This window comes from Arachis ipaensis, chromosome B09, assembly GCF_000816755.2.
Source record: "Arachis ipaensis cultivar K30076 chromosome B09, Araip1.1, whole genome shotgun sequence".
Taxonomy (NCBI): domain Eukaryota; kingdom Viridiplantae; phylum Streptophyta; class Magnoliopsida; order Fabales; family Fabaceae; genus Arachis; species Arachis ipaensis.
The window spans coordinates 57,213,877-57,229,815 of record NC_029793.2 but is presented as its reverse complement, the minus strand read 5'-3'; the positions used below and the strand labels follow the sequence as shown (position 1 = coordinate 57,229,815).

The 15,939-nt window shown below is 34.5% G+C and overlaps 2 protein-coding genes across 2 annotated transcripts in view; both read right to left on the bottom strand.

The window, feature by feature from the left end:
- Positions 1 to 516, bottom strand: part of LOC107617943 (probable serine/threonine-protein kinase WNK9) — a 4,571-nt gene extending 4,055 nt beyond the window's left edge. The window contains exon 1 of the mRNA XM_016319838.2: positions 1 to 516. The gene's annotated coding sequence lies outside the window, so the exon portion shown is untranslated.
- On the bottom strand, positions 8,123 to 8,842 carry LOC110266854. The gene is made up of 4 exons (XM_021111897.1): positions 8,825 to 8,842; positions 8,645 to 8,757; positions 8,481 to 8,574; positions 8,123 to 8,395 (listed from the first exon to the last, which is right to left on the bottom strand). The coding sequence occupies exons 1-4, from the start codon at positions 8,840 to 8,842 to the stop codon at positions 8,222 to 8,224; spliced, it is 399 nt and encodes a 132-aa protein (XP_020967556.1). The 3' UTR covers positions 8,123 to 8,221.

Here is a 15,939-nt window from a genome sequence, read left to right as displayed (position 1 = left end):
AGCTCTCTTTTTTTTTTTTTTTTTTTTGTTCCTCTTTTTCTGCTATGATTAGATGAATAGGTGATTGGATTTCTCCTTTGTGCCCCTTCCTCTTTTGTTATGACACGCACAAAAAGAGAAGGAAAGAGAGGAAGAGAGTTAGGGAGAACAATATTTATATTTATTTATCAGAATGAGAAAAATAATTTATCCTTTTTTTTTCCTGGAACAGATTTTTTTATAGAATGAAGGAGATTTTTCTTTTTATTATTTTTAAAATTTGTGGAATTGGGAAAAGTGTGGAAATAATTCACGAGAGAGAAAGAGAAGAGAAAAGCTTTGAAACTGTGTGTGTGCGCCACATTTTTTAGGGGAAACGGACAGAGCCACCCAACCCACGACGGAACATGAGAGAGAGAGAGAGAGAGAGAGAGAGTCTTTTGTTATTCAACGGAACTGAAGGGAGACTGGAACAGAGGTTTTAATTTTTAAGATAAGGGTCGTACAAATACAAATCACACAAACGAGAAGTAAAAGTAAACTAATGGTTTTTGTAAGAAACATTAAAGCAAGAAGAAGAAAGGTTATCTGCAACATACGAGACTGTTTGTGACTTTGTGTAGTTAAAGACCGCAATCAAATCGGTCAATCAAATCGGTCGAAGTAAGTCAAATTCGTTAAAAATTAAGTGGTTTTTTTAAGAATAATTATTCAAATTAATTTTTAAAAAATTTAAAATTGTATATTTTAGTTTTTAAAAAAAATTAATGCATAAATTAATTTTTAAAATTTTATTAATTAAAAGATGTCTTATTTTAAAAGATATGTTTATTTTAAAAGAAAATGTTGTAATTTAGATTTCAAACCATCATTATTTACCTTACTTGTTTCTAACAAAAAAATATATTAATATGCTAGTGTATGTTGTCGTCCACATGCACAAAGCTAAGTTAATAATAATAAAGGTCGACATATAGTAAAAATAAAATGGATGGGGGACTGTTATGTCTAATCGAAAAAAAAATGTTAGAGATTGATCTGTGTATTAATTTTTCTTGAAGACTAAAATGTCCTCTTTTAAAATTTTTGGGGACTGATCTAGGTAATTACTCTGGCAGAAAATAAACTGGAGACTGATTTGTCTGCCAAAGTAAAATTTTATGATTGATCTGTGTATTAATTTTTTTTGGAGACTAAAATATCTATTTTTAAAATTTTTAAAAATTTTTAGGTAATTTTTTTAATTGTTTTTAAGAATCATATATGAATTTACGAATAGTTAAACGTTTTGTTATACACAGAAAAAGTCTTTTTTGTTTTAAAATTGATAGTAAAATACTATTAGTAAAAATCAAATTTATAGCCTCTACATTATACAGAGATAATTTTTTTATTGGACCAATATTGTCTTTAATATTTTCAAATAATGATAACTTTACAATCCAATACTCGATTTCAACTATTCTAAATTTCTGAGGACCATTTAAAAATTTAGAACATTACAAATTAAGAGCAAATTCAATATAACACAAATCGCACATATATTAAACAATATCACAATTCTCCTTTATAAATCCATTACAGCACCAAATGAGAAACGAAATTGAATTTATGACGAAATAATCGAAGAATAAGATATAAATACATCACAAAAACTTGAACCAAAAGCTCCAAACATAAAAATTTTCGACAGTTTATAATTACAACTAGAAATCATTAAGTCATTAACGAATAAATAGACGTTAGCAAATATAATTAAATAATTTTGAATATGTAAAATGAGGGGACAAAATTAATAAAACACTAAAATTGGAAAAATTATGAAAAAACAAGTATTTTTGAGAGAGAAGATAAACAAACTTTCTGAATTGTGAATGAAGAGATGAAGTGAGGAGAACTAAATTAAAATAGCGACTACAAACAAAAAGAGAGAGAAAAAGTGACAGAAAAATAACATGCTTATTCTTGTTCTTTCAAACTATTTTTCTCACTTTGCCATTTTTAAGTTTTACCTTTTGATTATTGGATTGCAACGAGTAAACGCGCAAAATAATTTATCCAAAAATATTAAACATAAACTTCCATCATCGATAGGTTATCATGTTCATGTGAACAGCCAAAAATGACGGTAAAAAATATTAATTGAAGTTAGGAAATATACTAAATTTGTAAGGATATGAAAGAATATAGGTAATGTTAATTGAAGTTAGATGAATATGATGATGTAAAGTTCATTGAAGTCAACAGAAAACAAAGTTTGAACTCGCATCATTTTCTGATACATTCTAAATTTGTATCACTTGTATTAAACTGTGAATTATGAAATAATTAATAAAACATTTAATAGATAGAATTTGAACATGAAGATGTACTCGTTAAAAGAAGCAAAAGTATATTTTAGATTCAATTATTCTATTAGCAGCTATAATTTCANATGAGTCATAACTTTAAGAAAACATAACCCTATCGGTCAAAATAGATAGACAAATTCGAATTAGTTTGTTATAAGCGATAAGCCAAAATTAAAATTAAAAAAGTAACTATTTTTTTGAAGACTCTGCTTGTAACTTAATCGTGATCTTATACATTATAAGAAGATTTTGTATTACATATCTTTCTATCTTTCTTTTTATGAAAAATCAATGAAATATCTGTCTTCATTGATCTCTGACTTTGTGTTTTCTTAATCTTCACAGAATGCATTGCTATATATGAGGGCAATTCCTGCTACCACTTTCTCACTCAACTTTCACATTATGGTCTCCACTTACATTCTTCATTGTTCACTTTGCTGTCTTTCTAGTTTCTACCCCCCTTATTCCCCACATACTTGCATATAGGATATTTCACAAGCATTACATAGTAGATAAATTAATGATGAAAATGATGAAAATTGAAGTTGGGGCTTAATCACTTTCAATTAATATTACCTATATTCTTTTCTATCCTTACAAATAAATTTAGTATATTTCCTAACTTCAATTAATATTTTTTTGGCGTCATTTTTAGTTGTTCTCTATATATGTATGGTTTAATTAATTCACAGATGTATGCGGATAGAGATGTCACATGGGTGATGAACAATAAATGATGTAATGTTTATGTTTACCATTATTTATTATTTATTTCATGAATTGAGGTATATTTTTCTACTTTAGCAAAGTTTATCTTCATATAAATTTTTTGGTGAACGAGTTAAATTAGGAATTAAATTAGATAACGATTTAAATTTGATAAATCATTATGCGTACTCATTGCAATCTAATAGTGGAAAGATAAAATTTGAAAGTGCCAAATTAAAAAGAATAACTTGAGAGAACAAAAATAATCATGCTATTCTTCTGTCACCTCCTCTCTCTCTTTTTGTTTGTAGCCGCTGCTTCTACTTCGTTCTTCTCACTTCACTTCTTTGTTCACAACCCACAAGGTTCGTTTACTTTCTCTCCTAGAAAATATGTGTTTTCATAGTTTCTCTTATCAATTTTGTCTCTCCCCCCCCGCCTTCCCATTTTACATATTTAAAATTACTTAATTACATGTGTTGATCTCTACTTGTTCCTTAATGACTTAATGGTCCCTTGTTGTAATTGTAAACTGTTGAGCCTTTTTATATTTTGGGCTTCTAGTTCAAATTTTTGTGGTGTATTTATGTCTTACCCTTCATTTACTCTGTCATAAGTTCAGTTTCGTTTCTCATTTGGTATTGTGATGGGTTTGTAAGAGAGCATTGTGATATTATTTAAGATACGTGTGGTTTGTGTTATATTCATTTTCCCCTTAATTTGTAATGTTCTGAATTTTTAAATGGTATTCATGAACTTGGAATAGTTGGAATGGAGTTTAGGTTGTGGAGTTACTGTTGTTTGGGAATATTAAAGACAACATTGGTCTACTAGGAAGATCATCTCTGTGTAGTATGGAGGCTGCAAGTTTAAATCCTGCTAATAGCAGAGGCTTCTCCTGTAAGCAGTTGTTTGCCCACCCGTGGACTTGTGTGGTTCTTGCAAGCAGTTCAAAGAGAATTGACCGATTTTCAATGGATTTAACCACTGTTGATCAGTTCGATGACAAATCTAGTCCTAATGCGAAATTGAACCAGCTGGACTTTTAGTTCATCTGGTCCGGTCCGATTTTAAAAATTATGCACCAGTGTAATTAAAAAAAATCAAATTACTTAATTAATAACTTAAAGTTAAAATAAAGAATTGAAGCAGATCATTTTCACTTACAAAGGCCTAGAGTGACAAAACAGAAAAGCTCTGCATACAAGCCCTAATGACTTTTATGGTTTACAAGTTCATTAACAAATAAAACCCCAAAACGCGCTCCAAGGGTTACGTTGTATACACGCGCTATATAGAGATCCCGCTTTTATCTAACTACCAAATTTAAAAGATTTGTTTCCTTCTTCGTTTTCGTTATTTGCAGATTTGCTCGTTCTTCTTCTCGCGAAGCTTCCCCTGGTTTCTTCGATCGTTCTTTTCCCCTCCTTTCTCACTCATTTCTTCTTCGTCATTTACGTTAGTTCCTCTCTCTGTAACTCCAGCTTCGTTTTCTATTTGATTTTTTGTTTTCTGAAATCAAAGTTTGAACTCGATTTGAAGATAATGGATGATTCAACCTCAGATTGTCAGCTGAATCCAGGCGAAGTGGATTATGAATTTGAATCTAACGAAGTTCTTGAGGTTTGATTTACATAGGATTACTATGAATTTTGTTGTAGTAATTTGTATAGCATTGTGTAGGTGAATAATTCGTGAACATTGACTGTCAAACTAACGCATGAAGATAAATCTGTGGATTGAATGTAATGTATTAGTTTTGATTAATTATCTGGAATTTATAGCAGACGATCAGGTGTAGGTCAGAACTTTTTTGGGTGTATTTTTGCGGCAAGTGTGGGTATATTTACAGTTTACTGCTTTTTCTGTTATTTTAACTGAGTTGTTGTTGTTCGGGTGTATTATATCAGACATGATTGGGTGTGTTTTTAATTTTTGATATGGTGTATTCTGCAGCCTGTGTATTTACAGTTTATGGCTTTTATTGTCATTTTAGTTGAGTTGTTGCGGTTCGGGTGTATTATATCAGACATGATTGGGTGTATTTTTAGTTTTTGACATGGTGTATTCTGCAGCCTCTCTCTGTTGTTGATGACCAGTTTGTTCCGAAGGTTGGAATGACCTTTACCACCCTTGAAGATGCTGGAAAATTTTACAGGAACTACGCCAAGGCTGCAGGTTTTTCTACAAGAGTTCGGAGCACAAATAGGAAGGAAAACGAGATTAAGAATTAATTGATTACATGTAGCAGAGAGGGAAAATGGAAATCTAAAATATCTCTGACCGAGAAGACTAATCCGACAGCCAGTTTAAATTGTCCTGCAAGAATTTATATACACACATTGAAGGATGTCGGTGCTTGGATCATTTCAAAGGTTGTGCTGGATCATTCACACCCCTGCTGTCCAAGTAAAGCAGAGATGCTCAAACAACACAGGGAACTAAGCATGTTCATTCGTCGTACAATAGAGAATAACGAGGAGGCCGGTATCAGACCAAGCAAAACCTACCAATCATTTGTTGCGGCTGCCGGGGGTCACCGCGAGTTAAATTTTATCGAAAAGGATGTGAGGAATTACATTACCAGGGAAGTGCGGAATGTTTCCGAACAAGAAGATGCAAAGGAATTCGGGAAATATTTGTTAAGAATGAAAGAGAAGAATCAGAATTTCTTTTTTGAGCTTGAACTCGAGGAGGATCAATCGATTAAGCTGGCTTTTTGGGCCGATGCAAGAAGTAGAGCTGCCTTTGAGTATTTCGGAGACGTTATTTCATTTGACACCATCTACAATACAAACAGGTAACAAACTGCCCCTGTTTATGATGCTAAATTAATGTATTTTTATGAACCCGTAGCAGAGGTGTATATTGGCTGTTTTTTGGGTGTATACGATGCATTTGTTGGGTGTACCTAATGATTTACCATTTTGCACTATGGTAATTTGTTTCAGGTATAATTTGGTTTGTGGTTCTTTTGTCGGGGTGAATCACCACGGTCAGTCAACACTTCTTGGATGCTCTTTGATGAAAAACGAAGAAATTGAATCATTCAAATGGTTATTTCAATGTTGGCTTCGTTATATGGGAGGAAACGCTCCGAAAGGATTTCTCACCAATCAATGGGCATCAATGAAAAGGGCTTTAGAGGCCTGTATGCCAACAACAATTCACCGTTGGTGTATTTGGCACATCATGAAGAAGATACCAAGCAAATTAAACGGGTACAAGGAACATGCAGATATTGAACAAGAAATGAGCCAAGTTGTTTGGAACTCTCATAGCAAAGACTCATTCGATAGGAATTGGAATGATTTTCTGCTGAATTTTGGTCTTGTGGACAACAAGTGGCTTTCAGGTAATGTTTGTTAAAAATCTGCAGCAGAGGTGTAAATTGCATGTTTTTTTGGGTGTATTTATAGTCTGTGTTTGGGTGTATTCTGCAGATCTGTATGAAGACCATCATATATGGGTTCCTATCTATCTGGATCACCACTTCTAGGCAGGGATGAGAAGCACACAAAGGAGCGAGAGCATGCATTCCTTTTTTAACAAGTTTATCACCCAGAACAGCTCGCTTATTCAGTTCGTCAAACAATACGATAATTGCCTCGGAAGCTGAGAGCAAGCAGAGAGAGAATCAGATGCTGCAGATTTTCATACAGTCATACCGTGTGCAACCAAATCCTCCATTGAAGCTCAGTTTCAAGATGTGTACACTCATCGAAAGTTTAGGGAAGTCCAAGCGCAATTCAGAGGAAAGGCGAATTGCATCACTAGATTAACGAATTCCGCTCTAGGCTATTCAGTATACGAAGTCGGAGAACAAGTTTCTAGCTCAATATTCAACAAGTTTGTGGTTACTTACGACTCAGTTGCAGCCGAGGTAAAATGCCAATGCTTATTATTCGAGTCGAGAGGGATACTGTGTCGTCACACACTAAGCGTGTTAAGCTTTGAACAAGTAAGCCAAGTGTCACCGAGATATATACTGGAACGATGGAGCAAGAAGGTAAAGAGGCGACACACACATATCAAGAGCAGCCACGACGAGCCACTGTTGGAGCCAAGAAGCAAGAGGTTTGACCAATTGGTTTTTCGTTCGCAAAATATTTGCGAATTTGCATCCGAATCGGAGGAGCTGACTGCAATTCTGCACCGTGCGTACGATAACGTCATGGCTGAGATGGAATCATTAAAAGCCAAAAGGAAGGGGACATGTTCTTTATCCCACGAAGACGCCAACTTGGAATCCGTTAACGAGCTTCAAAGCCCGCCAAGGATTCGAACAAGACAACGTCCAAAAAATAGGCTAGGTTCAAAGTTAGACAAACAGATTGCAAATGCCACAAAGAAGAAGAAAACGAAAGTTTTAAGCGAGGTAAAAGTAATGTTCTTTAAATTTGTGGTGATTGAGTTTATTTTTCTCGTTAATAGTTTAGCTAATATGTGAGTTTGTTATATTCAGATAAACTTATTTAATGCTACATTAGTGGTGCATTCAAATTCCAGCCAATATCAAGGACATATTATGAATTATCAGTTCAGGGTACCAGGAGCAGGGGATAACTCTTTGGGTGTATAGTTACAGAATATGGGTGTAAAAGCACTGTTCTTTTGGGTGTATTTTTGTGAATTTTCTTGTGATTCACATTCTACATATAGATACATATATATAATATTAGGGTTCAGGGTTTTAGGGTTTACAGGTTAGGGGTAAGGGTTTAGGTTTTAAGTGTTTAGGGTTCAGGGTTTTAGGCTCAAAGCATCAGGAGGGTAGATCTCAGGGTGTATATTCAACTTTCTTTGGGTGTAAAAAATCGCAGGTTATGGGTGTATATTTGATTTGATATTTTTCTTCATATTATAGTACATGTAATTCATACATTTTGAATACAGCACAGACAGTTTAACAGCACAAACAGTTTGGGTGTATATTTAAGCAATCTTGGGTTTATATTAAACTTCCGTTCGGTGTAAAAGTTTATAATTTGTGTTTAGATCTGCCTTGATGTTTTCCTTCATATTTTACCACCTGTAATACAGAGCTTTTGAATACAGCACAGACAGTTTAACAGCACAGACAGTTAAACTATGGAAAAAAATTTCATTGAATAGAAGTTGTTTATAAATGGCAAATTTTTACAGCATTTGTTCAATTTACAAACTAGCTAGCAGTTAGATTACTTAGTTTCTATATCAGTAGAATTTATCTGACAAAATAGACTCAATAATACTGAGGATGGATTGGACAGTCTTATTGCATTACTCGCTCTAATTGCTTGATCTCTCTCTTTATTCATTTCACTGAATAGTATCCGCGAAGCATATTCTACTCTATAGTGGTCCACCTCGTCCTACAATTAAAAAGTATATTTTGTTTAAACAACAATATTGATTCAGTAAAGTAATACAGAGTTATATAGTTTTAAAGACAGTTACCTGTGGCCAATTATCCCATTCATACTTCGCCCTTTTAATGTTTTCGGGCTCAATTAACTCAAGCCACTTTATAACGTAAATAGCACAGTCATAGCTGAAAACGAAGAAAATAAATTACAAATCTCATTTAGGAAAGTTTAATGTTCAGAGTCACAAATTTATACCTTGATTTTTGGCCTGAGATATTAACGTATGTTGCTTTAATTTCCAACTCATTCTCCTTTTTCTTCAGAGGTGCCCCGCCGGCATATGTTCTAATTCTTGAAATTACATATCCCTTAAAAAACAAAACAAATCAGTAATACACCCGAATGAAATACACCCAAAAGAGAACATACTTACACCCAAAGCAAAACATACATACACCTTATATTGAATTAAAATACACCTATCTATTAAAATAAAGAACACAGAGCCAACTTACAGTGAATTTATTAAGCTGCTTTCTCTCATTGCTTGGAGCTTTCTTGTGTAGCGGGTCAAGTATATAAAATCTTCGCTTTGTTGTATCAATCACCCATAACCACCAATGGCCTGAGTAGCAAACAGGTGCAAAAATCTGAAGGATTGCCACATTTCAACAGTGTGTTATTTTATTTGGCATATAAGTAAAGAACGGTACTAACAAATTTTATAAATGAAAACTTACATATCGATGCGAAGTTAATTTTTTTGCATCTATGAAGGGAATAAACATTGGGTAGTCTTCCACCTTGAATTCTTTATTGGTTTTAGGTGATATGAATTCCCCGTTTGGGTGCTTCGAAATGGCCATGCTCTGCAACAATTGTGAAACAACAAATGAAATACTGAAAATACACCCAAGTGAATACTTTAAATAAACCCAAATGACTACACAACTTACACCCAATTGAACGTAAAAAATACACCCAAATGAATACAAAAACAAACCCGTTGATCAGAGAATATACACCCTAAGGAATAGAGAAAATACAGCCAAAATTCGTAGAAGTAACACTTACCACAATATCAGGGGGAGACAGTATACTTGTTCTTGAAACCTTTTATCATTTTTCTGGTTGAGGATGAGGCACATGGCAGATACAATCTAGAAATATATGCCAAAATCAATTTACATTAATAAACATTGCAGTTAACTTTGGTGTTAAAACATTAATGTTATTCTAATATTACCTCAGATTCTATATAACTTCCTCCCTGGAGCAATGCAAGGTGCATTCTATTCAAAATGTATTTATCTTGGGTAATCAGAGTGCACACGTTGTCAAACTCGTTAGTACTGCCATCTGCGTATGTCTTCACTCGCGTCCCCCAGATGTAGCACTTCTCTTTCATATCACCCGTATTCTGATTTATTCCCGCAGGAGTTTCAAACTTCCCAGAACTTTCTCCGCCAGTCTCCTTTTGAATGTGTGGACTTTTACTTTCTTCTTTCGCCACACTGCTTGCTATTTTTTTGTACCAAATCCTCTAATTGTTCTAGCAAATTTGCAATTTTTGGAGTTTTTGCCATGTCTGCCTCCTGTGTTGACGCTCCTTCCTGCGTTGCTTCTTCTTCTTGGCTTAAATCAGTGAAGCCAAGGCTGAATGATGGCATTAGATCTGTTTTAGGAACATACGATGCTGTCCGTGCCATCATCATCAGGGCAACAGCATCTTCTGTGGCTGGATAACTACGTGATCATGTATAACGTATTATAAGAGTAAGAATATACGGATGATAAGTAAAGATTGATTTTAGTCTGATGAACTTACCTTTTAGATGGAGCTGGGGGAAGCGTGGGTGTGCTTTCTTCAAGTTTTTTTTTTGGGGGGGGGGTTCAGGAGTGCTGCACGGCACATAAAATTAATCATGACATAAAAAAAACTATTCGGGAACAATATACACCCAAACTGTAACCCAATATACACCCAAACTGTAACCCAATATACACCCGTACATTGATTTTACACTAATGAACTTACCTTTTAGATGGAGCTGGGGGAAGTGTGGCTGTGCTTTCTTCAAGTTGTTGGGGGGGGGTTCAGGAGTGCTGCACGGCACATCAAATTAATCATGACGAAAAAAACTATTCAGGAACAATATACACCCAAACTGTAACCCAATATACACCCGAACTGTAACCCAATATACACCCAAACTCAAAACAAATATACACCCAATACTATTTCTTACGTTTTTGTAGTTCCTTCAATTTGTAGTAGAGGGGTTGGTTGAAATTCTGTCTCAGGTGTTTCTTCAAATTCCGGCACGGTGGTTGTTTGGGACACTGACACGAAAACTTGAATACAAGAAGAAAAATGAAAGGTTAACAACGCCTTTGAAAATAATAAGGTTATAAGGTTGAAATATTCTTGAAAACCTCACATTGCAAGCACTTCCAACGGTGTCTCTTCCCTCACAACCATTATATTCGAATCAGCCAGCTCACTAGCTGACTCTTGAACCAGACTCAATCTAAAATACACCCAAAGAGAGTGAAAAAATACACCCAAACAATTCAAAAGGAAGACAAGCTTTGTTTTTTGAGAACTTACATACTTGCAGTTTTTGCTTTTTTTTCCTGCCTTTTTTTTCTCGAATAAAATAATAAAGGGCTTTTTTTTCTAAAAAAAAATATATACAGAATTAGAAGTAGAAGGTAATAAAAGAACAAAAGTAACGATTATTTGAAAGAGAAATTACATGTTCTCTGCAGGCCTGTTTACACTACTTTGTTCTGTGTGTCCTTGAGAGGAAGGATCATCACTTCCCAAGTTCACGTCTGGTATTCTAAACAGATTTCATGTTATTCAGACAAAATATGATACACGTAAATCATGATAAAAAGATTTTATTAAATAAAGCTTCTTATGTTTCAGAGGAGACATAGCGACCTTCTGTCGATCGCATGTCAGCTTCCTTCTCCCTGCGAAACAAGAAACAATTATTAGCAAAGAAAACACACTAAAATCTGAAATATACACCCCAACAAGACATACCACTCTGCAGCGGATTTTTCATTATTTTCCCTTAACAATTCATCTAGATCTTCACTTTCTATTTCATATCTGTCACTACATTCATAAAAGAAGATGTTAACAAAAATAATTATGATGATAGACGGTAATATAGCTTACGAAGTACTGTACCCATCATAGGATTGATCTTCTTCAGGAGATGAATGCTCAACAACAACCTTTTTCTTTTTGGATTGTGTTCTGGGTGGAAAAAATAAGTATGAATCAGAAATAAAAAATTAATTTTATCACAGAATATTATCCAAAGAAGTGTTTACTTTTTTAGTGTTCTTTGTGTCTTTTTCTTTTTTTTTTTTTGCTTCTTCATCGGTGATGATTCTTCGCTTCTATAAGTTAATAAGTGACACTTCAGTTAATACACGAAATCTTGATAATTAAGCCAAGAGAAAGGAGTAATAATTTCAGAACATTACTCATCAGTTGATTCAGATTCTGAATCAGAATCCTCATCCTTTTGACTCTTCTTCCTTTTTTTTGGAGTCCATTCTGGAAGGCAAACAATCATTATTTAGAACATACTAAAGATATAAAATGCACCCAAATGAATGCACATGATACAACCAACTGAATGAACAATATACACCCAACACAACAAACGAAATACACCCAACTTAATAAACAACATACACCCAACTTCATAAACAAAATACACCCAAATAGTTCCACAAAATACACCCAACTCGATAAAGAAAATACACCCAAGTATGGTACTTACTTTTTTCCCTTTTTGCTGGGTTATTTACTTGGTGAATCCTCTGAGTCTTCTTGAGTCTCAGACTCAGAGGTAGAACTGTCACTATCAGTTGTTTCTTGCTCCGAAGACGATGTTGAACTTGCCTTCCTTTTTTTTGTTTTTTTTATTTCTTGTTTTTTTTTTCTTTTTTCTCTATTTTTTTCATTTTCTCTCTTGTTTGCGCCATCTTTACAATCCCCTGAAATATTAGAAATTTTAGTTAGCAGCATTCAGGTAAATAAAATACACCCAACATATTATGTTCACTTACCATATTTTCCTCTCTTTCCACCGTCATTCTTTCGTCCAACTGCTCCTTACTCCAGTTGGCAATCCAGGGTTTTGGCGGTCTTTCAGCCCTCTTCTTGCCTTTATTTTTAGAAAGATGAAAATAAATTATCATCAGGGCAAAGAGGCAGCCATCAATTGCCTTTTTCTTTTTCTCCTTGTAGTCGGTTATGCCCTTGACGATAAAACTCAAAATATGCCCTCCCCAGCTTCTCTCTGTTATGGTGTCCATCTCAAAAATTAGGGCCAGGTGCACATGCGAGATTTTGTTTATTGTCGTTGGTAAAAGGAACGCCATCTGTATATAGAGGATGAAAATCCTCTTGAACATTAGGCGATCCTCTTCATTACCAACACCAATATCCATCATCTCATCTGTAAGACTTTTGAGGGTCTTACCCTGGAATCTTCTAAAAATTTCTTTGTCATCCTCAGAAAGTTTCTTATAATCAACTTTCTGAGAAAATAGATCTCCTACGAAAAGGAAAACAACAAAGTATGAATATCAGTTCAAATACACCCAAGCATCAACTAAAATACACCCAAGCGTCAGTTAATATACACCTATAATTTTTAGCGAGTTACCTGTTGCGTTGATGCCAAGCGCATCACCTATTTTTTTGGTGTTATTTTAAAAGAACCGTATCCGGTTTCTAGTCTGTTTTCCCCTAATTTGAAGTTGTTAGCCAGCTCCCTTAACACTTGGTGATGCACCCTTAGTGGTGGGATGTGCATCAAGCCACCGAATCCCAAATCCCTCACAATCATTTTCTTCTCCTCACTCATGTTTCTGAATTTATCATTTAACAAATGTGTTGCACATTTAAGGTCTTTGGTTTGCTGTAAACAAAAATAAAATTATAGTCAGATATGTTTCTATTATATAAAACTGATTTCATCTAAGACATATATTTGTTCTTACATTTCTTCCAGGTTGGTTTCTCGCTGCCATTTTTTCTGAAATGAAAAATACACCCAAAGTTATCAGTAAGATACACCCATATATATGAGTCAGATACACCCATAGATATGAGTCAGATACATCCATAGATATCAGTAAGATACACCCATAGATATGATTCAGATACACCCATATATCAGTCAGATATCACTCAAACACGCATCAATATACAAGGTCAAGCAATATACACCCATGGACAAGCAAATATAAGAACAGTTGCAATTGCTGACTATTACAGTATATCAGTTCAGAAAAATACACCCAACAATTTGTGCCATATACACCCAACAAATTACCTCATATACACCCACCAAACTACGGAATATACCCCCAAAAATTAGTTACCAGAAGAACTAGAACAACAAGAACAGTAACACCTAGAAGAACTAAGAAGAACAGTGTAACATAGAACCAAGAATAACAGTAAAACCTAGAACAAGTAGAACATCATAAACTGTAAAATGAGACGTAGAGCAAGAAGAACAGTAAAACGTAAAACAACGTAGAAGAACAGTAAAACCTAGTTCTTCAATTTCGAAATGTAGAAAATATACAGGAATGGTAATGTAACGTACCTTGAGTATGATAGCTTTGTTTTCTCTGGAGATTCTTGATCGAGAGTTCTATGTTGTGTTGATGAAATTTTCGAATATTAGCGACGAGTTGTATATTTTCAGTATCGAATGATGCTCGAAAATGGAACGTTTGCTTTTTCTCTGAATGGCTTTAAGAAGTGGAAGAAGTGGAAGAGTTTGCCATTAAGGGGCGGTTTACGCGAAGCGTAACCGTTTGAGTGGAGCGCGTGTAAATGATGCCCCATTCAATGCTCTTCTCTGCGCGTGTGGAATGTTTGTGGGCTGGGGGCTTGGATAACTTGTAAGGCCTTTTTGCTTGTATGTGTAGCAGGCCCGGTGACAAAAATATACCTATAGAAACAGATATTCAATGGGAATTAAATGGAAGCCATCAAAATTTTTATAAAGAGAAAATGTATCAAAAAAAAAATTCATACTTATATATAAAAGTTATAAGTTATCATACTTGATATTTAATGTTTATATTAGATTATATTAAATTATGCTTAAAATTTTGAATTGTTACTTTATGTCAAACTTTACTAAGTTTTTAAAGGATTATATTATACATTTTGTGTTAAATTTAAAAGAAAAACAAAATAAAAACAATATTTATAAATATCCGCTAGTTTCTACTATCTATAAAGAGAATTAAATAGATATCCATAATTAGGGATGGGAACGGGTCCCCATGGGTGGGGACATGCCCCCGCCATCCATAATCCCTCTCCGTCCCCGCCCCATCCCCGCAACGGGTAACGGGGACTCCATATCCGCCGGGGATCTGAGTCTCCGCGGATATCCGCGGATTCTTTAAAAAGTAAAAAATTCAGAGAAATAAACAAAAATCTTCAATTATCATTACAATCATAATCTTCATCACCAACAATATTTAGTTATAACTCATAAGTTCATAATCTATTCCCAAACCAAATCAATCAAATACCAAAAATTACACAAACCATAAAAACATTTGTATTCATGCTTCCAATTTGAACACAACCATATACCAAATCAATCAACCAACCATATCAAACAGCAATTATATTCGGCCATCACTAAACCAAAAACAAAATTTACACAAAATTCACAAACCATCCATCAACCATCAAAGATCTTCTGCAAATCCACCTCAACCTTCATAAAAAACATAACCAAATCCTTCAAATATTCAAAAATTAATATTTCAAATATTCAACTATCCATAACCATATATCCTCACAACATAACAATCAACTTCAAATATTCAATTCTAATTTTTTTTAGCCACTGCATTACTAAAAAAAGAGAAAGACATATATATATATATATGAAGTAAAATCACAAGATAATTGATTGAAATTCAAATAAAATCAAAGAAAATCACAGAAACCACAAGACAATTAATGAAAGAAACAAAAAATGCTTCAAGTAGATGAAAATTACAAAATCACTGAAGATAAATAGCTTTTGTCTCTACGAAGAAAATGAAGACGGTGACGGCAAAGAATGCTTCTGTTACTGCCTAGGGCTGGATGTCAGGCGAAGAATGCTTCTCCTAGGGCTGGGTGTTAGGCGCGCGAGTGAGTGCGAACGAAGGTGCTGGACGGCGGAGAGAGTGTCTGAGTGGAGGAGGTGGCAGAGAGAGTGTCTGAGTGGAAGAGGGTGGCGGAGCGAATCTAAGAAAAAGGAAACAGACCAGGGCAAGGGCAGTGAGCAGTGTTGAGCGTGAAGGCAGTGAGAGTGGATAAGGGCAGTGAGCGGCGGTGAGCAACGGTGAGCATGGAGGAGGGACGGAGAGGGAGAAGGAGAATCTGAGTTTTGAGAGGAGAGTGAGTGAGTGACGGCCGGTAGAGAGGAGAGGGTTAGGAGTTAGGGTTTCAGAAATCATAACTAATATATATATATATATATATATAT